Raw genomic sequence first — 25714 nt, 5'->3', positions numbered from 1 at the left:
ATGTGACTGCGCCTCTGACCCTCGATTAGAGCGAGAGCCGCCGTGTTTGGCTTGGGAGGGAAAGTGGGGCGGTGGGGCAAGATGGCGGCGCACCTGTCCTACGGGCGAGTGAACTTGAACGTGCTGCGCGAGGCGGTGCGTCGGGAGCTGCGCGAGTTCCTGGACAAGTGCGCGGGAAGCAAGGTGAGGGACGCGAGGCGGCGACAGCGCCCTCAAGCCCGGTGCGGCCTGGCCTGATCCTGTCCGACCGCCTGAGCTCCAGGTGTATGTGGTCCCCGGGGCTTCCGAGGAGGCGAGGAGGCGGGAACGAGGAGGCGGGGATTGGGGTCCGCCGGTGGGACCGGTCGCGTACAGCCTAGAGTCCGCGTGGCATCGCATGGTTTTGTGGCAGCTGAATCAGTCACCGAGATATCCCAGCCCTTCGTGAACCAGCGTGTGTCAGGTGCCCTTCGGGTCCAGAGGTCCCCCTGAGACACCGGGACAGGTGGGGCGGGCCCGGCCCCAGGACGCAGATGATGGTCCAGTGTTCATTCATTACAACGTGTCGTTATAAATCATGTCCTCGAAAGCATGCGAAGCATCATCTCCTTACAACCTGCTGCTCATACGGACTGAGAAATTGGAGTTATTTGAGGTTTTAACATGACCTTCCTAAAACGGGATTGTTTCTCCTGTTAGACGTTGCCTAGCACCCTGCTCATGATGGAATCAGAAAGTGTAGATTGGGGACTTTCTAAGATTTCTTTTAAGTGGTATTACCTCCTCTCTCCTCTTAGGCTTTATCAGGCTGGCTGTACAACTCTCAAGAGAAAAGGAGAGTCTGGGGAACTCAGGAATCAATCTTAGAAAAAAACAGAACCCCAAAGAGGCAGAGTGGGTGCTAGCAGCCCTTGAGAGCAAAATAACGCAGGCTAAGTCCTAGGTGCCCAGTTCAAGCTCAAGATATGACGAAATCTGAATAAGAGCATAGATTGGATCAATGTCCATATTCTGGTTGTAATATTGTGTTAATACTATAGTTTTGCACATATTACCATTGGGGGAAACTGGGTAAAGTGTACACGCGATCTCTGTAACATTTCTGACAGTTGAATGTTAATCTACAGGTAGCTCAATAAAAATAGCAGTTAAAAAAAAGAAAGAAAAAGAAATGACCCTGGAGTTTAGCAGTAGAAATGCTGACAGGGGCCCAGAGCAATGACCTGTGGGGCCATTGAGTCCTGGTTGGAGTCCTGACCCCCTTCTACGATATGTAAGGTCCAGGGTCCCAGTATGGCCTGGGACATGTTACTTAAACTTTCTGAGCCTTTTAAAATTTCATCTTCTGTCAAAATAACATTTGTAATACCTATATCAGAGGTTTCAATTTTATGTCGTTGGATTACATGATATTTATATGTAAAATGCTAGATATTGCCATTGGTGATTTAGGCTCGGGGTGCCAAAAAATGTATACACATTTTAAGAGATGTTATCTATATTTTTTGAAGTTGATTTGAATTAATTTGTAGTACAACATTCGCTCAAAAGATGGCATTAACCGAATGAATGCTAGCATCACCATGCAACAGGCAAGGCAAAGAAAATGGCGGAAGCACGGTTGTCGTTTGAGAAGCACAAGACCATTTTGAAGTGGTATTTGAAATTCGTGTTGTGGAACCACAATGGAGGCGTGAGCGTGCAACAGAACCTCCAACACACCTAACAACTGCACGCATTCGTGATAAGTTTGAGACGCATGGTGCTGTGTGTGACGTGCACAAGGGGAGATCCGGGAGGCCGCGCACAGCAGCAAGTCCTGTTGCTTCTGCTGTGGTGTTGGAGCAGTTTACAGCTCACCACAGGAGTCTACCCAACAATGTTCACTGTCATCTGAAGTGTCTGGACGCTGATGGTAACCACTTTGAGCACCTCTTGTAATTGCAGAAGTCAAACGGGACTTGTATTCGTCTTTTGTTATCGGTATCTATTGAGTATTACAATTTTAATACAGTTTTCTCCTTTCTTAAAATGTGTATACATTTTTTGGCACCCTCTGTATATGTTCAATCTAGTAAAACCGTGACACAGGTAAGCAACAAACTACAGCTCCTTTTCCTGCAGAGGACAGTGATTCAGTCTTACTAGCAGTAGCATCACTTGGTGTTTTCTTTAGACCTGTAGGGTTCGGGTGTGGTCAGAGCCTATCAAATTTTTTGTTAATTCAGACTTTGAAGCAGATAATTCCTACTATGTATGACTGCTATTTTCTGTTGATATTGTTGAAACTCCTGATATGAACCATAATAAGAGAATGCTTCTCCACTCTTCCAGGCAATAGTTTGGGATGAGTACCTCACAGGACCATTTGGCCTGATTGCGCAATATTCACTACTGAAGGTAAATGAGCTATTTGGGTTTCATTCAGGGATTCATAATTCAGTAGTTTAGCAATAAAATAGGATTTTACATTCCCTCCTGAGTAATTGGCTTGCAGCGCTGTTTGGTCTTTATAAACACTGACTCTAATTCGTGACTAACATTTTATATTATAGAGGTCCTTTGGCCTATGATACTATATTGATTCTAACTCTAGGGAAATTATTAGCATTGTGTTATGTGACCATTACTTGGTGTCTCTGATGGTTCATCGTGTAAGAATCATTTGGATTCAGATGCAGTAACAGTGACTTCATCCTGAAACTTCGTCTTTTCTACATCTGGCTTTGGAGAATCTAAATTTTGGTAATTAAGTGTTAATGTGCATTTGACTGGGATGTTTATGAAGTCTGAGTCTGGATATGATAGGTTAAGATGGGTTTTTTGGTTTACCTTTTGTGTGTATGTTTTCCTAGGAACATGAAGTGGAAAAAATGTTCACACTTAAAGGAAGTCGTTTGCCGGCAGCTGATGTCAAGAATATTATTTTTTTTGTCCGACCCAGGCTAGAATTGATGGATATCATTGCTGAAAATGTGCTCAGGTATCTCTCAGAGCTTGTTTGGTCCAAAAGCAGTTGATCCTTCAGGTGGTTTTAACGTACTGAGCTCCTCATCGCAACCCCATTCTCTTGCCAGTGCATTGAAAGGTGGTCTTCTGGGCAACTTGGACATGTGTCAAGGACTGTCAGAGGGGAAAATGGGAAACTTGTGAAGTTGTTCAGTTTGGGGTGGGGGTGGGGGTCATCATGAAACCCCGTTCTTTCAGAAGAGCTAAATGTTTAGATCTATGTGAGTAGAAAAGACCCTGATTAAAAACAAAAGAAAAACCTAATGGTTTTTTTTTTCAATATACTGAGTACAGTGTGCTTGAATCTCATAAGTAAAATAAGTTAGAGCTGATTAAAATTTAACGTAGCATCCAATCTAAAGAGGAAGTTCTCCCAGCCTAGTCTGCACTCTGTGGTAAAATTGATTGATGTGGCCCCTAAAAGCTTAAAAGCAAATGGGCTATTTTGGGAAATCCACTGTCAAGGAGAGTAGAGGTGGGAGTTTAAGCAAACCTTTCATTTTAATATAAGACTCTGTATTACTACATTGGTTTGGTTTAAAAAACCATTTGTTTTCAGGAGGACACAGATAGCCTGTTTCAATAAGCCTGAGAGCTTTAATGCTTCATAAATAGTTTAAGAAAAAGCTAGAAAATGCATCACAAATAGTGGCTATGAATCAATAAGTCTTTCCTGCCAGGGAGGAAAAAGAAAGAGCCAAGAGAGGAACTGTAACGATATTTGTATGTTTAGCTAGCATTTATTTAGTGCCTGCTGTGTACCAGGCGTAGAGCCAGGCTCTAGGAATAAAATAAGCAGAATAGTCTGTGACTCTAAGAAGCTCATGAGGTGACAAATGTTACTTCTTTTGCAGTGAAGACAGACGTGGCCCAGCAAGAGATTTCCACCTTTTGTTTGTGCCACGACGTAGCTTATTGTGCGAACAGCGGTTGAAGGATCTAGGTGTTTTGGGCTCCTTCATTCATAGGGAGGAGTACAGCCTGGATCTCATTCCATTTGATGGGGACCTCTTGTCCATGGAATCGGAGGGTGCATTCAAAGTAAGCGCGGCATTTTCTTTTTTAATGTCAGACTTGAACTTTTGCCAAGTTTATGAGCCTGACACTGTCAATGGTAGTGTTTTAATTTGCATTTCCTTGGTTACTGTGAAGTGGAGCCTGTTCATATGTTTATTGACGCTTAAGATTTGTCTCTTCAGCAAATGGTTAAATTGCTGGTTCATTTTCTTTGCCCACTTTTTTTTCTTTCTTTTTGAGGAATTCTTTGTATATTCTGGATACTAATCATTGTGGGTTATGAAAGCTGCAAGTATCTTCTCCCAGTGTGTGGCTTGTCTTTTAACTTTTATAATATCTTTTATCGTGTAGATATGTCCCATTATAAAGTGGTTAAAATTTTTAATAATAGCTTTATTGAGACATAATTCACATACCAAAAACTCACCCTTATAAGTATGCAACTCAGCCGTTTTTAGTATATTCACAGAATTGTGCAACTATCTCCACTGTCTAATTTGGGAACATTTTTTTCATCCCAGAAACCTTCTGCCCACTAACAGTCACACCCTATCTCTCCTTCCCCAGCCACTGGCAATCACTAGTCTATTGCAGTCTCTCTGGATCTGCCTATTCTAGAAATTTCTTATCAATGAAATCATATAAGATGTGGTCTTTTGTGTCTGGCCTCTTATCATGTTTTCAAGGTTCATCCATGTTGCACTTCATTCCTTTTTATGGCCGAATAGTATTCCATTGTAATGCTATCCAACATTTTGTTTGTCATTCATCTGTGATGGACAGCTGATGACTTTCCACTTTTGTGGCTGTCATGATGCTGTGAACATTCATACAAGGTCTTGTGTGTACATATGTTTTCATTTCTCTTAGATAAACCTGGGAGTGGAATTGCTGGGTCATATGGTTAAATACTCTATGTTTAACCTTTTGAGGAACCGCCAAACTATTTTCCAGTGACTGCACCATTTTATACTCCCACCAGCAATACATGAGGTTCCAGTCTTACATCCTCACCAACACTTGTTACCGTCTTTTTAAATTTGCCATCCTAGTGGGTGTGAAATATTAGCTCATTGTGGTTTTCAGTTGCGTTTCTGTAATGACTAATAATATTGATCATCTTTTCATGTGCTTATTGGCCATTTCTATGTCTTCTTTGGAAGAAACGTCTCATCAGATCCATGGTGCATTTTTAAAATCAGGTTTTTATCTTTTAATTATAAAAGTTTTAAGAATTCTTCATCTATTCTGGATGCAAGTCCCTTATCGGATGTATGATTTGCAAATATTTTCTCCCATTCAATGGGTTCTTTTCACTTGATGAAAGTGTTATCCGTCAACGTGCTAATGTTTTCCATGTTAATGAAGTTCAGTTTATTTTTTCCTCCTGTTGCTTATGCTTTTGGTGTCACATCTAAGAAATCATTGCCTAATCCGAGGTCATGAATTTATTCCTGTATTTTCCTCAAAGTGTTTTATGGTTTTAGTCCTGCATTTAAGTTTGACCCCACTTTGAGTTTCTTTTTACCTGATGGAGGTAGGGATCCAACGTCATTCTTTCGCACGAGGACTTCCATGTGTTCCAGCACCATTTCCTGAAAGTCTTTACTTCCCATATTGAATTGTCTTGGTTCTCTTGTCGAAAATCAGTTTCCATAAATGTGTTTATTTCTGTGTCTCAATGCTGTTCTGTTGATCAATATGTCTACCTCATTCCAGTACCACACTGTCTTGATTTCTGCAGCTTCTTAGTAAACTTTGAAATTGGGAGCTGTGGGTCCTCCAACTTACAGTGGTTGAATATATCACTTTTTTTCCTTTCAGTTTGTGCTCTTTGAGTCTTAATAAATCCTTTTCCACCATGAAGACATAGAAAATCTTATATTTTCCTTTAAAATTTTTGAAATTTTGTTTTTCGTGCTCAGGTCTTTAATCCAACTTGAATTGTGCATTTGTGTGGAGTGTGCAGTGTAGGGTAAGGAGCTAATTTATTTTCCCCATATGGGTAGCCAGTTATTTTGGCACTGTTTTTGCCCACTATTTTAAGCATATTTATTAGTGAATGTGCATAGCTTTGTTCTCTAGTTCTGATAGGTTTTTTGCAAATGTAATTTTATGTATTTTTTAATTTACCATTTTTGTTTCAAAGAACACTTTCATAAGAATATTACTTTATCTTTAAAAAAATAATTTGAGGGGTGGCCAGTGGGCTCATTGGTTAGAGTGCAGTGCTCATAACACCAAGGTTGCCGGTTCGATTCCCACATGGGCCAGTGAGCTGTGACCTCCACAACTAGATTGAAAGCAATGACTTGACTTGGAGCTGATGAGTCCTGGAAAAACACACTGTTCCCCAAGAAAAATTAAAATAATAATAATTTGAAAATGTTTTGTAAACAGTCTGTACACGTGGGAAATTGCTTTAATAAGAAAAGGCACAGAGTGAAAAGTAAGCCACTCTCCACCCAGTTGTTCTGCCAGTTCCCTCCCAGAAGCAATCACTAATTCTTTTTAGTTTTTTTGAAGACGTGTTATGCAGCTGGAACTCAGGGTACGTATAATACCTTCCCACTTTTCTGCAAGTGGTAGCATTTACTATATTACTTTGGTATCTTGCTTTATTCTCTTAGTAATATATCTTAGAGTCATTTTCTACCACATATGAAAAGACTTCCTTATTCTCGATTGAAGCTGCATAGTGTTCCGTATTTTGGGCGTGCCGTAATTTATTAAATCAGTTTCCTTTTGAAGGACATTTGATTGTTTCTCATCTTATGCTGTTAGAGGCAGTGCTACAATGAATAACCCAGAACACAGGTTATATTTGTCTTCTGACTTGGTTTAGTGTAGTTTTTGCCCTGTATGTTTTCTTAATGTAACCACATTTATCTGTTTCCTTTGATTTATGGGCTTGTGATGCTGATGCTACTGGTCTAGAGACTAGAGCTTTTGAGAATCACTTGTTTCATACAAAAAATTATTTGAAACCTTTTCTTTTAAAGAGTTAGGTTAGGGCAGAACGTGGTGGCACCACTAATTAACTGTATCACCAAGGTTTCTTGGCTCTTTTTTTTTTTTTTTCACCATATCCCCCACGGGTTGGCTTACACTAACTCTCATCCAGTGAGGAAAAGATCTCCTCCCCACCCCGCCAACCACCAACATTTTATATAAAATGGTTCAAAACATACAGAAAAGTTGAAAGAATTGTGTAGAGAACACCCGTATACCCATGACCTAGATTCCTGGAATCCAGATTTTGCTATATTTGCTTTGTCACTTATCTATAATGGTATACCCACAAATAATTAATTCACATCTGTGTAATTAATGTGAATTGGTAACAGCTGAGGAAACTTGTGCTGGCGTGACAGAACCTGTCCAGAGGAGAGATTTCCTGTTTATTGAATGAGCGATTTGCAAAACAAGGATAGAATGATTTTCTGCTGAGAACCTCAAGCTGTGGGTTTTGTATGTTCACTTAAGGTTCTGTTTAGAAATCAAGGATCTTGCCTGGATGGTAACACTAAGCGTTCTACCTAGTATTAAATTCAACTCCGATTTCCAGAGTTGAGGTTGATTTATTTATTTATTTATTCATTTATTTATTTATGTGATTTTAAACTGTGAGCGTGATTGAGCATTTCTTGGCATCAGGAGGCACCCTAGTTCTTTCTGTACTTTTAGGGTAAGATTCTGATCTCCATCATTGTACTGTACAAAATGTGGGAATTAGCGTTCCACGCAGTTTAATGCTCAGTAACAGTGCTAAATACACTGAGAGCTTCATTTGTGTATGTAAAAATCAGTATATAAAAAATCTATCTCCTTTATAAAAACAAGTTAACAAAATACTTTGCAAGATATTGTATTGTGTAGGCATGTGGGACTTTGAGGTCAAAAAGTATATGGACTTAAATGTTCATGGATATGAGCCTTTGGCCCTTTCAAAATGTCCTCATGGCTGGAAATACCGTGTGGAATTTCATAAGCGCTGAACAGAATTGGGATATTAATACAAATAATCACCCCACCGTCAGTATATTAGAGCAAACAATTCAATATCTTTTTTACATCTTTTTTAAAAGATAGAATTATAAAAGGAACGTCTTGGTAGTAATAGAACTTTTTAAGTTAAAAAAAAAAATGAATGCCCTTTTGAAAGATGTTCTCTGATACTTTTTTTGTTGAATTTTCATCTTAGCTCTGTTCCAATCAGGAGTTTCAAAGTAATTTTGACAGAAAGTATGTCTTTAGACATTCATGATTTTCATATTGCGTGAAATGTTAAAATACACCAGACTTCGAAGAGCCATCCACCCTCTCTTCCTTAATCCCTTGTCCGTCGGTGTCCCCTCCCTCTTGGCTGTTGAGCTAGAGATACAAGGGTGGGGTGGGGGGGTGGGGGATACAATGTGTCATTTTGACTTATGAGTGGATGATAGTTGTAAAAAAATCCAAACAAGTTCTAATAAAAGTTAACATTTATTAAGCATTTAACGTATGTTTCAGGTGCTAGGATTAGATGTTTTATTTTCATTTCTCTCATTTAATCCTTACGTTATTATGTGGCATATACGCCCTTCTACAGATAAACTGAGGCACAGAGAGGTTATCTAACTGGCCTGGGGACCAGCTGGGAAGTGTCACAGCTGAAGGGGTCAGATCAAGGCACCCTGAGTCTAGAACCAGTGCACTTACCTGCCAGTGTCAAAACTCATGGCTTCCCTCTCACTTCTCAGCTGGTTTTGTGTGTATTTTTTTTAGCCTTTTACTGATACAAAAAAAGTACATTTTTGTATACTTTACAAAACATACTTTGTATATTTTATAAAGTAAAATATACTAAAAATGAGCTCACACTCTATTAAAGATTATTCAACTACCCCATTTCCTTTCTCAAGATGTTATAGCTTTCATTTGTTGTTGGTATATTGGAAAATCTGCCTCATGTTTGTAAAAACCGCAAAGTATTCTGTTGTGTGGTCACCTGGGACCTTGGGGATCAAAGACTATGTGCATTTGTGGGTATTGGCATGTGGCCCTCCCAAAATGTCCTACCAAAGTTTGCACTCTCCGCAGTGAGTGAGAGAACCCATGCAAGCCCCATGTAAGTCTTTATTAACCAGTAGTTTATTCAAGAACTGATAAACTACGAGCTGGCATGCCTGGGAAACACTTTTCTTCAGAAGGCTTTGTTGCTTCCACAGCTGCACCCTGACAGCAGGGCCCACCTTGTGTCCCAGCGTGCCAAAGAAGCTTTGTAAAATGGACTTGAGCCCCCCGCAGCCCCTAGCAAAATGGGAAATAACACTCTTACCCACTGCCGAATCCCGGTGTCACACAGGGCCAGGCATCCAGGTGACCGTGACCTGACAGTAACCGACCCTTCCTCCCCGCAGGAGTGCTACCTGGAGAGTGACCAGACGAGCCTCTACCACGCAGCCAAGGGGCTGATGACCCTGCAGGCTCTGTACGGGACGATCCCCCAGATCTTTGGGAAAGGAGAGTGTGCCCGGGTGAGAAATGGCAGGTGTCTGGTGGTACCCAAAACGGGGTGGGACGCTACTTACAAACAGGCTCTGTCGAGTCCTTTTTATTTGGGAATTCGCCCTCTTGCTAAAATTGATTCGTAACCCCCAAATCATTACTCAGTGTTTTGTGGACATACCCAAAGCAGCAAAAACTTTGAGTTGGCCCATGTGCATGCTGGCAGTTGAAGCCAAACAAAGCGAAGTCCCGCCCTCTTGTTTCAGCTCCGACACTGTAACCAGCAGCCATTTCCACCACTATACGGTGCCATGCACTACTTCATGCCACGTTCTTTGCATTTTTTGTGCTTTTTGTTGGTGATTTCGCTGTTAAAATGGCATAGAGCTGAAGTGCTACTTAATATCGCTGAGCGCAGGGAGGCTGTGACGGGCCTTAAGGAGAAAACGCGTGTGTTAGAAAAGCTTCGTTCAGGTGTGAGCGATAGCATTGTTGGCGGAGGTCCATGTTAGTGAATCAACAATAATAAACAAAGTGTCTTTAAACAGAAACACACATTAAACAAGGTGACATATTGGTCAGCTGACGAAGGTTAGAAACCTCGCCCCCGTGTCCCCTAGGAGCGGTGGTTCCCTATTGGCTAATTCACGTTCATGGTGACTTTATAGAACAAAACCACAGCCAATAACAAAATAGACCGTGTCTGATTTGATACCCTCCTTGAGAAATGGCAGCTGCCATTGGCTTAAGTGTAAGTGTTGGAATGGGAATGGGGGTCCAATAGCAGATGCTTTTATGTGGCTGCTTATTTCTTATCAAGTTCACTCTTCCAGTTTTTCTCCTTTGTTTTTTTTTGTTTTTCACTTTTTGATTGTCTTTCTGTTTTTAGCCAAATTTTAAAATCTGCTCATTCCCAGAAGGGCCCCACCTGATCCAATGTTTTGTTTCCAGCAAGTGGCCAATATGATGATCAGGATGAAGAGAGAGTTTACAGGAAGCCAAAATTCAATATTTCCTATTTTTGATAATCTCCTGTTGCTGGATCGAAACGTGGATTTGTTAACACCTCTTGCCACTCAGCTTACGTACGAAGGACTCATTGATGAAATTTATGGCATTCAGAACAGTAAGTAAAGTGCCATCAGTTTTTACCAGTGGGTAACCTGATAAAAATATCCAAAATGTCGTTTTTTTAAGACGGTACTTTCTTTGCATATAAATCAGAATACTCGAAAAAATAAAGATACTGACTTTTGACTTTCAGAAACTAGGATTTAACAGCGTCCGAGCAAAATGTTGTCAGTCACACAAGGGCTGGCTGGGTGTGTAGTGTGCAGGGCTGTGCTTGTGCCCCATAAACGGAGGCCAAGGGTACACCCAAGTGGCACTATACTTAGGAGAATACAGAGCCTCGTGGCTGGCAGTCGTGCACGAGAGCTTGTGGGACAGGTGGCCTTGGGACTGGATTTGGAAAGAGGGGGTTGCTGGCGAGGGGCAGGCAGCACAAGAAAAGCTGGGAATGATGAGGCGACCAGCTTGCCAAAGCAGAGAGCACAGCTAGGGACATATCTTGGGGGAAAGGAAGTTGGGGACACTACAGGAAGACGGAGAGCCTACAGGAGTTTAGGCTTGACCGATTATTAGGTCAGAGGTCACAGATGTGTTTGGTTTGCTTTTGGCCGACGTGATGTTTCTTTGTTTCTGTCATCCTTTAGCATCTGAGAAAGTTTTAATAATAGTTCTGATTTATTTGTGATCAAGTATAGTTTGATCATGGAAAGACCAACCCCCCAGTGCTGTACACCTTTTTTGGTAAAGCCAGCTTACATGCTGTCCTGGATGGGAAGACTGTTCTGTGCCCGGGAATCTGCTGGGTTCTTCCAGGAAACACACATGGGTGCACGTTCCCTTGCACTGTGGTCCAGGTTATGTGAAATTACCTCCGGAGAAATTTGCACCCAAGAAACAGGGTGATGGCGGGAAGGATCTTCCCACGGAAGCCAAGAAGCTTCAGCTGAACTCTGCGGAGGAGCTGTACGCGGAGATCCGAGATAAGAACTTCAACGCCGTGGGCTCCGTGCTCAGCAAGAAAGCCAAGGTCATCTCGGCGGCATTTGAGGTGAGGCAGTTTGGTTGCCATCCTGCTATTCTGGTCACAGGCTAGACTGCCCCCCCCCCCCACACACACACGAGGAGAGTGAGAGCTGCACACAGGTGACAGCCACTGGGCAGGCTTCACATCTTTCTCGTCCTCGGAAACGGCAAAGTCGCTGTTAGAGGACCCAGGGGTTTCTTTTTAAACACATAAGAGAATGGGGGGGCGAGGTGGGGGCGAGGGGAGCAGTATTTGCAACTTACAAGCTTTTGTCATAAACATTTGTTTTACCTTCTTCTTTTTTATTATTTCCTACCTCTATAGTATAGCCAGCTGTACTATAAATAAAAAATCCTCTCTAATAGAACTTGCGCTTTGGGGTGAAAGCTCCAAGTTTGGCCAGCATGCCAGTGGCAGGGGAGCCCTGCAGACGTGGTGGGTGATAATGAGAGTGACATGCCCAGCGCCTGGGGCTTTTAACTTGGCAGCCTCATCATCGCACTCCTGCCTCCTCTTGCCCAGTTCCTGCTTTATCCTCGGTTAAGCTCGTTTATAAAACATGGGAGATCAGTAAGATAATGGACTCTGAATACCTACCTAGACCTTAGAAACATAAATCGGAAGAATTTTTGAAAACTCAGTTTTCATTGAGTGTGTATTTCCACATTTCATCTTTCTTACGAATTATATTCGTTAGTTGATTTTCATATTTCTGACGTTACTTTCAATTTAAATGATTAAATCTTGGGGGAAAATATTTCCTCATCACTCAGCGAGGTTCCCTTTGTTCACGGACAATGTTCAAGATTGAGGTTCAGCAGTCAGAATGGATTTTTTTTCAATTTTAGAGGAAACTTTTTGCTGTTTATATTTCTCTTAGCATAATTTTTTCGTTTTCGTGTTCCACTCAGGAATGTTTGTGGTTTACATAATACCGCCCCCCACAAGTACTCAGATGCCCATGAAATACCATAATATGAGCCAGTGCCTGGCAGGAGAAATGGGCACTTGCTCCCTACAGTCCGAATGTGTTGGAGCTGGCTTTGGCCTGATTTATTCGTGTGCCATTCTGTCATCCACATTCACGTAAATCAGACATCCTCTGAACAGTCCAAAGAACAGAGCTCTTAGACGTAAGTCTCTTCCCTGCTTGATGGTTCTGCTGTTCCGCCCTTTCCAGGAAAGACACAACGCCAAGACGGTGGGGGAGATCAAGCAGTTCGTTTCCCAGCTGCCCCACATGCAGGCAGCCAGGGGCTCACTTGCCAATCACACCTCGATTGCAGAGTTAATCAAAGATGTCACTAGTGAGTATCCTGCGGGGCGGTGACGTACACCTGCACGACTTGGGTACACCATGGCTGCCACCATGGTCCTGGGCACCACGATACTTCCTTGGGAAAGTCAGCTTAGTGGTAATATTGTATATGATTCTCAGTGTTAATTAAGTGTATGTGTGTTCATGGTTAAAAGTGTTCCATGTGTGGGTAACACATTTCTTTTACTATTACAATAATGTAATCACATGATAAAAGATTTGGAATATCGATAAAAGAGAAAAGTTCTTCCAAAGTTTGCCACCATAACATGAGACGGTTAATTGTTTAGTCTAGTGTTTGTTTGTTTGTTTCTGTTAAGGATTATTTAATTAGAGCAATGTGATGTTTGTTTTTTGTTTTTCCCTTGAAAACTTTCTGCCAAATTGGCATAGAGAGCTGAGTGTTTCAAAACACACTGAATGTTCATTTTAAAAGAGCTCTGAAGGAGTATATTAAGCCGAAGGCGAGTTTATTCATTAAAACACAGGCTGTAAAGGCTGACGAGGAGTGTTTGGTGCCTGTATCATGAAGTATACTGTGAATCCTGAATACAGCACAGTGCTGGAAAGTGAGTTCTTTGTTTTCACAGTAATAGAAATTGATTGAAACTGAATTGAATCTGACAATGAAAGGGAACTGCTCTGGGGAAATGAACTTTCACTGATACTGAGGCAAAATTCTTGAGATCTGTCTTTGAGTCCTAAGGATAGTGAAGGGATACAGGGGTCAACTATATCTAGATGTAACTTAGGAGTCCAGGGTTGTAGGGTTTCCATGCTTTTGAAAGATTCTTGTCAGGTGACTATTCCAGCCTTTGCTTGTTTGCTTTTGGGCATGTCTCGTTTCTTAATCGTGCTCTGTGTATAAAAGCACACTGCTCAAATAAATGATCGTTTATTTAATTTCTTAGTTGCAACTGTCCTAATTACATTTTAGCTTCTGAAGACTTCTTTGATAAATTAACAGTGGAGCAGGAGTTTATGTCCGGAATAGACACTGATAAGGTACGTGAACAATAAAACTCTTCTAACAAATGACTGATAATTTATCACACATAAGATTATGGCTAGGAAAGCAATGGCTTCGACTCCAGTGTCTTGGTTAAATATTTTTAAGAGCAAATGCAAAATGTGAAAATATAAATTATATCAAGTAACAGATATTTTACATTACTCTGTGGGGGGCACTTTCTACAATGCACAGAGAGGTGAGACCTGGCCCCTGAAATCAAAGAGCTTTAAGGGCTGTTAAGAGATAAATCAGGATATTTGCTTTTGGGGAGAACTGGTCGTATAATTCCTTTACATGTCCACCTCTATTAATACACTTAAAATTATTTACTGTATGAAAATTTCCGTCTTCTAAAAAACTTCCTGTGACTAACACGTTGCTGCTTCACTGAGCTAGACTAGGTGTCACATGCTTCTCGGGAGGTTGTCCCCAGAGACAGATTGAGCCCAGATGGGCATCTGGATTGCCGAGGGTCCTCGCCCCCCTCTCGTTCCCAGTAGCTGTTGTGTTTGTGAGATGGCCGGGGGTGTGCGTGGCAGGGGCTGGAGGGGGCTTAGGGAATGTGAAAAAGGAACAAGCTGTTTCCTACACAGCTCCTTTATTTGGCTCTGACTCTATCTAGTCCTCAGGTCCCAAAGCAGATGCTGTTATGCGTCTGTCCTTTGTTTCCAGGTCAACAGTTACATTGAGGATTGTATTGCCCAGAAGCATCCGCTGATCAAGGTGCTAAGACTCATTTGCCTCCAATCCGTGTGCAATAGTGGACTCAAGCAAAAAGTTTTGGATTATTACAAAAGAGAAATTCTCCAGGTCAGTATTTTCTTTTCTTTTTTTTTGAATTTGCATAAGAGTTTCTTTGAGCCAAATTAATGATGTACCCGAGGAAGCAAGATCTCAAATGTTCCCCAGATCGGTATATTTTTAAATTACTGATTTGCCAAAGAAGAAAAACATCTTTTAAAAAACTACTTCCCAACTCTGCTATTTTAGTGTATCGTTTCTACTGTCTTTTAAATTTTTTAATTCCTAGAGGGATTGTCCTTGGAGTTGATCATGGTATACTGTGGTTACACAATAGCAACAATAGTTAATGTTTATTGAGCATTTACTAGGCGCCAGCTTCTATTGCAAGAGCTTTATGTGTATTCGTTTGTCTAATCCTCACCATAGCCCTGTGAGTCATTCCCATTTTATGGATGACAAAACTGAGGCACAGAGCAGTAACCTCCCCAGACCACCCAGCTAGTAGGTGGTAGAACAAGCACTTAAAACCCAGGCAATGGGGATCTAGTGCCCATGTTCTTAACCAGACAGTATTTGATGGAGGAAGGGAAATTTTCACAAATTTCTGATAATGATTCCTTATTTAAGTTAAGCCTGTATCGCTTTATAGTAAGGAAAAGCCCACCATTATTATTATTATTTTTTTTAAATAGGCAAGTATCTTTTTTTTTCTTTTAAGGACGGTGCAGCTCACAGTCGCCCATGTGGGGATTGAACCAGCAACCTTGGTGTTACCAGCACCACGCTCTAACCAACTGAGCTAACTGGTCACCCAGCCCACCATTCTTTTTAAAATGCCTCCTTCTGTTTGCAGATATCTCAGACAGTATTTGCTATTACCAGTCACAGTTAAGTACATTATTGTTAAAACTAAGTGTTCACTTAAATTTTTTTTTGGGGGGGGGAGGTTTGTCTTTGTTAAAATTACACAAATAACACATGCATCCTCATCATAAAATGCAGAAGTATATGGAGCAAAATGTGAAAGTCCCTGCGCTTCGCTCCACCCCAGATAGCACCAATGTCAGCAGTTTGGTTTCTGTGCTTCCCGGTTCCCTTCTTGCATTTATACTCGAAGAATGTTTACACACACACAGTGTGGGGCGAGACTGGCCGATCCAAGTCCCAGCTCTGTTACTGTTAGCTGTGTGGCTTCGGGCACATTATGTACATGTCTCTGTAAAATGGAGAATGTCGGCATAGCTCTACCTCGTGGGGTTGTAGTAAGGACGACTCAGTTAATGTATGTGAAGTGCTTAGAACACAACAGTGCCCCACACATAGAAAGTGTTACATAAGTGCTGGTTATTATTATTATTATTTACTACTAATAATTTTTTTATTTAACAGAAATAAAATCCTACTATACATAGTATCCTATTGTATTTTTTTGTCCTTAAAATATATGCAAAAGATCTTTCTTCTCAGGATGTATAGATCTGCCTCATTGTTTTAAATAGCTAATTATATCCCATATAAATATATACTATACAATTTACCCTTAAACAATGTGGGTGTTGAAAATCTACATACAATTTTTGACTCCCCCAAAATGTAACTACTAAAACCTGCTGTTGACCAGAAGCCTTACCAATAAGATAAACAGTAATTAACGCATGTTTTGTATGTTTTATGAGCTATATACTGTATTCTTACAATAAAGCAAGCTAGAGAAAAGAAAATGTTATTAAGAAAATTAGAAGGAGGAGAAAATACATTTACAGTACTGTATGTATTTAGTGGGAAAAAAAAATCCACGTATAAGCGAACCCGCACAGTTCAAACTCGTGTGGTTCAAGGGTCAACTGCAATCGATTTGATGCTCGCTTAAGATGGGTCCATAAATTCTGACTGTAAAGTCAACATTTTAAATCCCTCTCGGAAACAAGGAGCCAGGTTAATTGTGATGGCTAAGCAGGTTTAGGGCAGGTTTCTTCCTCTGTCCTGCCTCTGTGCCCACGGACGGTCATTACCTGCACTTTGGTAACGTGCCCTGGAGCACTCAGTGAATTGATTTATTGGAAGTGCTCGTTTTTTGAAAGTCGCAGAAACCCTTCTCCTGATCTGACATCCAGGCCACACGACTTCTCTTGCAGACATATGGCTATGAGCACATATTGACCTTGCACAACCTGGAGAAGGCCGGCCTGCTGAAACCACAGACGGGGGGCAGAAATAATTATCCAACGATCCGGAAAACGTTACGCCTCTGGATGGATGATGTAAATGAACAAGTAAGACACACTCCTCACTTCAACTCAGTTTAGTTACTGGGTAACAGTTTGCTATGACAACATATGACAATATCTACACATCCACCTCGCTTTCTAAAACCGATCCTCTAACATTTTTGAAAAATGCACGTGTGTGTTGTATCAGAATCCCAGCAGGAAACGATGCTTTCACCCTGTGTAATTTGAGGAGAGTTTCATAAAGATGGGGGTGGCTGGACCAGTGAGAGGCCGTGCGCTGGGGAGCCCTTAGCAGACGAGGCCTAAGGGCAAGGAGGGGGAGCTGTGCCAGAAACCCCTTCCAGACCTGGAGGAAAGAGCTGTTCGGAGAGGCCGTCTGACAAGACAAGGGATGAGGGACACAGCCAGCGTCCAGCAGTGTCACAGAGAGGAAACCAGGGCAAAAAAACCCTGACCTCACGCTGCTGCCCACCCCCATTTCCGTCTGGTGCCTCCCATTGGCCAAATCTAAACAGGGCTTGGGAGCAGCTGGTCTGGGGCCGACAAGTCCGCCTCCCGGGCTCAGAGTGGCTGCAGAAGGGCACAGAGGACCTGGAAGACACCCAGCACACGGGGTAGAAGAGCCAGCCTGTGCAAAAGTAAGGCAAACAGTGAAAGTTAGGTTCCTTCCATAGCTAACCCGTGTCCCTCAGAGTTGATCGCTGTAACCCATTTTTTTTACCTATCCTTCCAGAAAGAATCTATGTATATACAAACATTTTTACATAAATGGTGCATGTTCTATACCATTGGTCTCCAAAGTAGGGTGCACCTCACTTTACAGTTATTGTTTATTATTCCAGTCTTTCTAAATGTCTTTTTCAGTTTTTCATAAGGGACTTTATGAAGCTGCTTCTTGCAACAAAAGCTAATAATTAAACAGTCTCCTCTATCAATGGCAAAATTGGATTATTTTTCCCCAATTGGAATATAGATACTCTTAATTTCTCTGTTGTACAATGTAAATGACACATTAGTTCAGCTCTCGTCACTGTTCTAACCTGCTGTCCCCACCCCACCCACCGCTTAACACCTTCTCTTAAAGACCCTTCCTGCTCCTTTTCGGCCGGGACCGTCATCTTCCAGTAATTCATCAAAATGACCAACACAAAGGGAAAGAGGAGAGGCACCGCTATATGTTCTCCAGGCCTTTTAGAAAACATGGAGTTGTTCCTTTGGCCACATACATGCGAATCTACAAGGAAGGTGATATTGTAGACATCAAGGGGATAGGCACCGTTCAAAAAGGAGAGCCCCACAAATGTTACCATGGCAAAATGAGTCTACAGTGTTACTCAGCATGCGGCTGGCATTGTTGTAAACAAACAAGGGCAGGATTCTTGCCAAGAGAATTGATGTTCGTATTAAGCATATGAAGCACTCCAAGAGCCGAGACAGCTTCCTGAAACGGGTGAAGGGAAGTGATCAGAAAAAGAAGGAAGCCAAAGAAAAAGGTGCCTGGTTTCAACTGAAACGCCAGCCTGCCCGACCCAGAGAAGCACACGTTGTGAGAACCAATGGGAAGGAGCCTGCGCTGCTGGAGCCCTTCCCCTATGAATTCAGGGCGTAAGTGTAAAAAACAAAAGACCGCTGTAAAAAATATTTCTCTTAATTGAGGAATGCGGCGTCCCCTCCCCCAAAGAAATATTTAAAGACAACTTTTGTGTTCTAAAAACCCCTTCCTTAAAATTGCTGCAGAATGGTTTTACAGATCTGCCTTATTTTATGATTTAACACATCTCTGTTGCTAGAAGTTCAGGCTGTTTTCGGTCTAGCTGGTACATACGATGCTCTCCTCTGGTGTGCCAGCCCCTCTGTAGCATAAACGCCTAACGGGACAATTGCCGGGTTCAAAGGTTGTGCTCATCTTACTCAGCCAGAGAGCACCAGGTTATGCAACAAGAAGTGTCTTGCCAAACCAAGTAACAATTTTTCACCTTCAGTACCCAGAGATGCTTTGAGTGGCCTTTCAAGATGCTAGTGAGAAAAGTGCACCGTATCCACTGCAAGGTGAGGATGTGTCAGTAGTCAGTGGGCCCTGGGAATCTGAAGCCATCACCGCAGAAAGCCAGCGGCACAGGAAGAAGCCCATTCTTAGCATCAGATGGTGCCCATTCCAGCAACTGCAGACATGGCTCTAAAGGGGCCACAGTTCCTGGGAAGGCCCCAGAGGCACCCCGTGGAGGGGCTTCAGTCACATCAACGTAGAGCTAAGTCTCCTTGGAAAGAAGAAGAAGCTCCGGGCTGACAGATGGTGGGGAAACAGGAACTGGCTCCCGTAGTCCTGCACAGCGCGTGGTCAAGGCTGTTACCGTGTGCTGGCTTCTGTGTGTGCTCACTTCCCCACCAACGTCCTTTCTCAGGAGAACGGTTCTCTTGTGGAAATCCAAAACTTTTTGGGTGAAAAATACATCCGCAGGGTTCAGATGAGGTCAGGTGTTGCTTGTTCAGTATCTCAAGCCCAGAAAGATGAGTTAATTCTTGAAGGAAATGATATTGAACTTGTATCAGATTCAGCTGCTTTGACTCAGCAAGCCATAACAGTTAAAAACAAGGATAGCAGAACATTTGGGATGGTATCTATGTTTCTGAAAAGGGAACAGTTCAGCAGGCTGAGGAATAAGATCTAAGTTGTCCAGCTACAGAAACGCCAAGATGTCCGGTGGTATTTAGGACATTTTAAAGATGAAATAAAAGTTGATTTTGGGGTGAGGGGAAGTGAACCCCTGGCTGCTCAGAACAGAGCCCAGGTAGAATGTACTGGGGGGAATGTTTGTGTCTCTGCCTTCAAAGACAAATCAAATATTTTGGATTGCCCAAAAGGCCACCGTTAGGTGGCTCTGAGTCTCTGTTCCTATAGGCTTTGTTCCCCCTTTAATTATTTAACAGAATCCCACGGACATATCCTATGTGTACAGTGGCTACGCCCCTCTCAGCGTGAGGCTGGCCCAGCTCCTTTCCCGGCCTGGCTGGCGGAGTATTGAGGAAGTTCTTCGCATGCTCCCAGGGCCCCACTTTGAAGAACGGCAGCCGTTGCCCACGGGACTGCAAAAGAAACGTGAGTCTACATCCAGGATCCAGAGATATCTGTGTGCTGTTAGCGTGATTGTCATGTATTATGCAGTGGCTTTGTAGGATACATTTGTAAAGTATTAGGAGGCAGGGTCCAGTATACCTCTTTTGTTAGTTGCTAATGTATATTGTAAGCGTTAGAACCCTTTATTCCCTCAGGGGTAGCAGCTTTCAGCCTCTGAGCTGAGGATCTCAGTAGTTATAAAAAACATTTGAGATCAAAATCGTGTTGGGGGTGGGGGAGTAGAAAGAAAGAAACAACAATGACAAAAATTTTTTAAAAGAAAAATCGTGTTCCTGAGTTTCAAATGAACTGTCTGACCAAGACACATTTGATTTGATTTTTTCTTATGAATGATGCAGTTTTTTTTTAGGGGTGGAAAGAGAAGCTCCAGTACTAAGTAATTCTTAATTCTGAAATGTTTGCATTTTAGGTCAACCGGGAGAAAACCGAGTCACCCTGATATTTTTCCTTGGCGGTGTAACCTTTGCTGAAATTGCCGCCCTGCGCTTTCTCTCCCAGTTGGAAGATGGAGGTACAGAATATGTGATTGCCACCACTAAACTGATGAACGGGGCCAGCTGGCTAGAGTCTCTGATGGAAAAACCTTTTTAGGGCGTTCAACATGGACTTAACAAGTGGACTGCAGAATAAACTGCCCCTTTGAAGAAGCTGCTGGAAGGACGTGCAACCCCATAGAGGAATAATAACATAGGAATACAGAATTTACTTTGGGGTCAGCTTCTGAAATTATGCTGTTTTTTCTGCTTCTCTTTTGTGTTCCGAATTTCTTGAAGAAAGAACAATTGGAAAGAATCAACCTGGGTAAAGAAACACCAGTTTTTAATGTTCTAAGCTCAGGATTTTCATTAGCGATCTCTGGAAATACTGTAAGGATGGTGGGGATGGATTAATGCACAGCTGCACAAATGGAGCCAGTTCTTAAAGAAAGAAAGCAGGGACCAAGCAGGTACACATGAAAATAAAAGTGGCAAGTCCGGCCCCTAATCAGTAGAGCTGAATTTCTTGAAGGTGCACCATGCCCAGCTAGGGCGGTGGGCAGGTCTCGGGGCTACAGCTAATATGATCATGGAATTGACATTTCGGTTTCCTGCAGAGTACGGCTCATTATACTCAGTGTCTCCCATCTCTGTCTTACCTGATCATTCAGGCAAGTTTTGATTCCGTCTGCTTTTGATGTCTCTGCTTCTGTAAAGCAAGAGGTCTCTGCTTCTTGCCCCCAAAACAAAGTTTATGATCTGTCCGATCAGCTAAATCTATGTGGGTCTCCTACTTATCCAGGGCTTTTTTAGACAGAGGAAGATAATAATTGGGGAGCAGCTTCCTGAGAATTTCACCATTCAAAGACACTTTCTTAGTGCACGTGTTATTATTACCTCCAAGACATTTCAATGGTGGATGCCTCCACGGAGGTTTCAGCTTCCTTCCCTGCCCGTCGTGGGCCCAATCCAGCTGGTCCCACTGTGAGCAGTGGCAACTTTGCTTCTTCAGCATCCTGCAACTCCGTCTCCCTGGTAACCATCACGTGTACTTCTCTAGCAGTCTGTGGCCACTCCGTATTCAGCTACGTGTGTTTGTTTTGCTTGAAAATACTGGGCTCTGTTTCAGCCCCTAGGCTGGTGACCTTGGCTCCTCTGGCGCAGTTTGTCAGTGATCTTGGAACCCAGTGGCCACAGCTATGACTCTACCTGCAGGAGACTGCTAGGCTGTGGGCGGGGAGGGCTGGGGGGTAGTTACAAATCTTCCGCCTGCTCTATCCCAGCGTCTAGAGGAGTTAAGACCAAGAAGGGGACCAAATTGATGGCTTCACAGCCCTTGCCCAAGTCTTCAGCAAAATTAGCTGGTCCCCCTCTTTGCTGGGGGACCAAAGTCAGCATACATGTTTTTCCTCACCTCTTTTCATTAATGGAATTCTGGTAGGCACACCGCATGTTATGAAGTGAAAGAGAAATTCTGTATTTAAGAAAAAAAAGTCTTCAATTTAAGAATGAGGATAGAAGAAGTAATATTTAAAAGATTTGCTTATGGATTTAATTTGGCCTTGACATTCAGTGTTTGGAAATGGTCTTAACAAAAACCATTCCTGTTGTAGAAAATCCTTTTTCAGATCCTCGTTATCCCAGGGAGATTAGTTTATACCTTCCAGCCCCAGCAGTTGTCAGCTTTAGCCGCCTTAGAGAATGAAATGCACCTTGTCCCTCAGTGTTTTTGGCTCATGGGATTCAATTCAAGTCTAGTCAAGTCGCCTTGGCTGGGGTTTTTGTCCTATGAACAGATACTCAGTTGTGTCTCATGTGTCTACGTTCACTCTATACTTGCTTGCTCAGAGCATAGCTAGGTCAGCTGTGAAAAATGCATTTCGCAGAAGACATAAAAACATCAATTGCTTCATTTGTATGCAAACAGAAAGTGGTGGATAATTATATATTATACGCCTTTGTGTCAGTTCATTTAATACTTGAGGCAGTCTTTGTCTCAAAGGAGTGTGCCCTTACTAAGAAAGGGTATGTGAATGGTACATTTATTCCTGGAGAGGGGAGATTGTTTACATCATGTCTGGACTTTTGTCTAGTTGGGTAGACAGTCCTGCTACACCAGCAGTCCCCTTGGAAAGGGAGTCTACGTAGATAAAGAAGTCTACATAGGCACTGTTCTGTGTCTGCACACTTTGGAATTTTAGCCAACAGAGAAATAAATATTCGAACTGTGGTTTAACTGTGCAGCAACACAGTAATGGTTAAAAGGAGGCGGATTGAAAACAGCACGTTTAATTCTTGGAAAGAACTGGGAAGGGAAGGTCTCCATGTGAGTGCATTCTAGCTCTGCCCTCACTGGAAATGAATTATGATTGATCATGACATGCTGGGTTGTCACTTGCTCTCAGTTGTACGTTAAAGACTGGCCTGTCACCACGAGGAAGTATTTATATTCAGCAAAGTTGAATCCAAGAAGAAATACTTAAAAAAAAAAATACCAAAATGAACTGGGTATCTACAGACAGGAAGAGAGGCTGTGATAGAGATAGCGAGACAGAAATGCAGACATTACATGGACTGTGAACTATGAACAGACTGTGAATTATACTCTAGAGCCTGATATATTATATTCTCATATGGTTTAGTGATGACATACTATCGAAAATAGAGGATGCCTTTTTGTCATCCAACGATCAAAGAAAAAGGCAGTAACGTAAAATTTCTCAGATTCTTTTATTCTTAAATGAATGCATATGAACTTCAAGCCATATAATATTTCTTAGTTTCAGTTACTCTATTGCTGTAAAATATCCAAAATTGGGTGGTGACTGACTGGAGGCTGCAAAGGCTAGAACATATAACTGCCCTGAGATACCCATTTGAAGGATAGGAGAGGTAAATGGGGAACGCAATCAGGCCTCTGTTTTTTCGTGTTACTTTGGTGTGGGATGAGGGTATAATCTCGGCCACACTTTCTTTTCTGTGACTACGCAGGACACAAGCCCTTCAGATGACCAATTCTCTGGGGGAACAATTACTACTCAACTGACTTCCTGAGCAGCTTGATAATGGTCTGCTCTGGTTTTCAGCCAGGCTGCGGTCGGGGCAATGATTTGATAATAAGAGCTCCTGATCAAATTAAAGAGCCATTTGCTTCTGGATGATGATGTTGATAAAAGGGTTGGTGTCCACACTGCCTGCTTTTATCAAGGTCAAAAAAAACCAGTCTTTAACTACAAACTACTACCAAAAGCAAAATACTCAGAAGCAGCATAAAGTTTATTTTCTTTCACTGTTACCTCTGGATTTGTCCTTTACTTGCTGCAATCACGACTGGCTCTTTTTGCCTCTCAGTTGGAGGACTTGAAATTGGAAGTGGGAATGCTGGGAAGGTGACTGGTGATGAGTCTCTAAACTGCTCAAGTCTGTGAATTAGAATCATGCACTCTGGAGTCTGTGGTTCTCTAAGCTCCTGGCCCTTACACACATGCATGCTCACACTGGCATGTGTTTTTGAGACAACAGCGTTTGCTTTAGTTGGGCAGTCATAAGTGAATGTCATTTGTACAGTGGTTCTTCTAGTCTCAGAGTAGGACAGGGCTGCTCTCAGTGCGAGTTTGTTAGGAGTGTTTAGAGAAGCAGACATGACGGGGCATGAAACACCCCCTAGTGTACCGCTTGCTCAGCCCATCTACAGCAGGAGCTTTGCAAGCAACCCAGAGCTCTGTGGGCTGTGGTGGTGACACAGGCAGAGGGCAGGCAGAATTGCCAGTGCTCCGCCCGGCCTGGGATCGCCTGTGCGCAGCTCCCTGAGAGCCAGGGACCACGTGGAGATTGTGATTGGTCTCTAGACCACACCTAGTTGGTGAGTGCAGCTGCTGCCTGAGAATCCCTCAGCTCTGCAGAGATCGCTGGAGTGAGTGCATGCAAGCTACCTCCAGACACCAGACCGGACACCAGACCGGAGACGAAGCTCAGAGGTGCCGCGGTGGAGGAGTAGTGCAAACTTTGCTGAGTGAGTGAAATGGGGAGAAGGAAGCTAGTGGCTGGCACTGGGGGCAGTTCTTGGGCAGGACAGTAGTGGAGGTAAAGAGCTGGTTTGTGATTGTTACCATCTGATTCTATCTGTGGTGGGAGAGCTGCAGGGCTTGAGCAGATGGACAGGAGAACAATGGGGAAGGAGATAAGCCCAGAATCAAATTGATACCCACCTCTTGGTACTCCCGCAATCCTGGTTGGCCAAAAGGGCAAGCGTGCTGGACCACAAAGCAAAGACCCTTAAACTGCGTGTTAACAAGCCTCGGGGCCAAGGGAATTACAGAGGGGCTGCAGTGAGGGCTGCTGCCTTTCCCTTACCCAAGTGGGTCTCTTCACTTCCCCTTCCAAGCTGCGGACAGCTGGGGCTGCATCTTTAGTGATGGGGAAAGAAAGCTTTACTCCACCAGCCAGCCCATTAGCAGCACTCACAGCATTAAAAATGCAGGAGGTGGACGGGAGGAGAGGGCCTGCCATGAAGACTAGTGCAGCAGCAGGTGCTGGGAACAGCCTGGCTTCTCTCTCCGTTGAGCCCAGATCCAGATCAGTAGCCCAAGAATGAGGGGAACCTTTGGTTTAAAATAATTTTGTAGTGTAAATGCAAAGAGAGCATCGAATGGTTGTTAGGGAGAAAATCAGCGCTTTGGGCTTCCTTAACCTTAGGAAAGTGTTTACTTTTTAGAGGGCCGGGCCCCCGGCCTGTATCCACACAGCCTAGAACAGTGCCTGGCTCACAGCGCCTGCCCAGTGTCCTATGGAGGTCAGGCTCGGGCAGCAACCTTCCTCTTGTCGTACTCAGCGTCTCCCGCGTGCCCCCGCCCCGCAGGTCCTCGGGCCTCCCGCGCAGGGCGATGCCGGCCTCGTCCACCATCCACGTGCTGCAGCTGCTGCGGGAGCTGCTGGCCTTCGTGCTCCTTAGCTACACGGTGCTCATCGGGGCGCTGCTGCTGGCCGGCTGGACCACCTACTTCCTGGTGCTGAAGTGACAGCGCCGCCGGCCCGCTCCCCGCCCCTCCAGTCCTCCTCCGGCCGGGGCCAGGGTAACCTCTCCAGGCGCGGCCCAGACCCGGGCCCAAGTCCAACCACCCCTCACGACGGCGGACTTCTCTCCGCCCGCTGGGCGCCCAAGGCCCAGGGCCCGCCCCGCCCCCCGCGGAAGCTCCGGCGGTTGGGTA

General features: G+C 43.3%; 2 protein-coding genes and 2 pseudogenes across 2 annotated transcripts; all 4 read left to right on the top strand.

The window, feature by feature from the left end:
- Positions 1–22743, top strand: VPS33A (VPS33A core subunit of CORVET and HOPS complexes). Its single transcript, XM_019734053.3, has 13 exons — positions 1–183; positions 2314–2379; positions 2835–2962; positions 3843–4029; positions 9408–9524; positions 10447–10621; positions 11421–11614; positions 12771–12897; positions 13846–13913; positions 14593–14730; positions 16800–16937; positions 19824–19992; positions 20441–22743. The coding sequence occupies exons 1-13, from the start codon at positions 82–84 to the stop codon at positions 20620–20622; spliced, it is 1791 nt and encodes a 596-aa protein (XP_019589612.1). The 5' UTR covers positions 1–81; the 3' UTR covers positions 20623–22743.
- On the top strand, positions 17903–18643 carry LOC109448573 (large ribosomal subunit protein eL21 pseudogene; annotated as a pseudogene).
- LOC148757341 (large ribosomal subunit protein uL6 pseudogene) lies at positions 18907–19698 on the top strand (annotated as a pseudogene).
- Positions 22744–24383: 1640 nt separating the features above from the next.
- LOC141569255 (uncharacterized) lies at positions 24384–25649 on the top strand. The gene is made up of 2 exons (XM_074321765.2): positions 24384–24519; positions 25366–25649. The coding sequence occupies exon 2, from the start codon at positions 25391–25393 to the stop codon at positions 25523–25525; it is 135 nt and encodes a 44-aa protein (XP_074177866.1). The 5' UTR covers positions 24384–24519; positions 25366–25390; the 3' UTR covers positions 25526–25649.
- The last annotated feature ends 65 nt before the right edge of the window (positions 25650–25714 follow it).

Source organism: Rhinolophus sinicus, chromosome 9 (assembly GCF_057876585.1).
Source record: "Rhinolophus sinicus isolate RSI-liver-muscle chromosome 9, RSI-T2T, whole genome shotgun sequence".
Taxonomy (NCBI): domain Eukaryota; kingdom Metazoa; phylum Chordata; class Mammalia; order Chiroptera; family Rhinolophidae; genus Rhinolophus; species Rhinolophus sinicus.
This window is presented reverse-complemented; position numbering and strand designations above follow the sequence as displayed.

What these genes read in the sequence shown, in the direction of transcription:
- VPS33A (XM_019734053.3), top strand. Translation starts at nt 82, where the DNA reads ATGGCGGCGCACCTGTCCTACGGGCGAGTGAACTTGAACGTGCTGCGC. An exon ending in ACAAGTGCGCGGGAAGCAAG is followed by an intron (nt 184 to 2,313) that starts GTGAGGGACGCG and finishes CCACTCTTCCAG; the next exon opens with GCAATAGTTTGGGATGAGTA. An exon ending in CACGGGACTGCAAAAGAAAC is followed by an intron (nt 19,993 to 20,440) that starts GTGAGTCTACAT and finishes TTTGCATTTTAG; the next exon opens with GTCAACCGGGAGAAAACCGA.
- LOC141569255 (XM_074321765.2), top strand. Translation starts at nt 25,391, where the DNA reads ATGCCGGCCTCGTCCACCATCCACGTGCTGCAGCTGCTGCGGGAGCTG.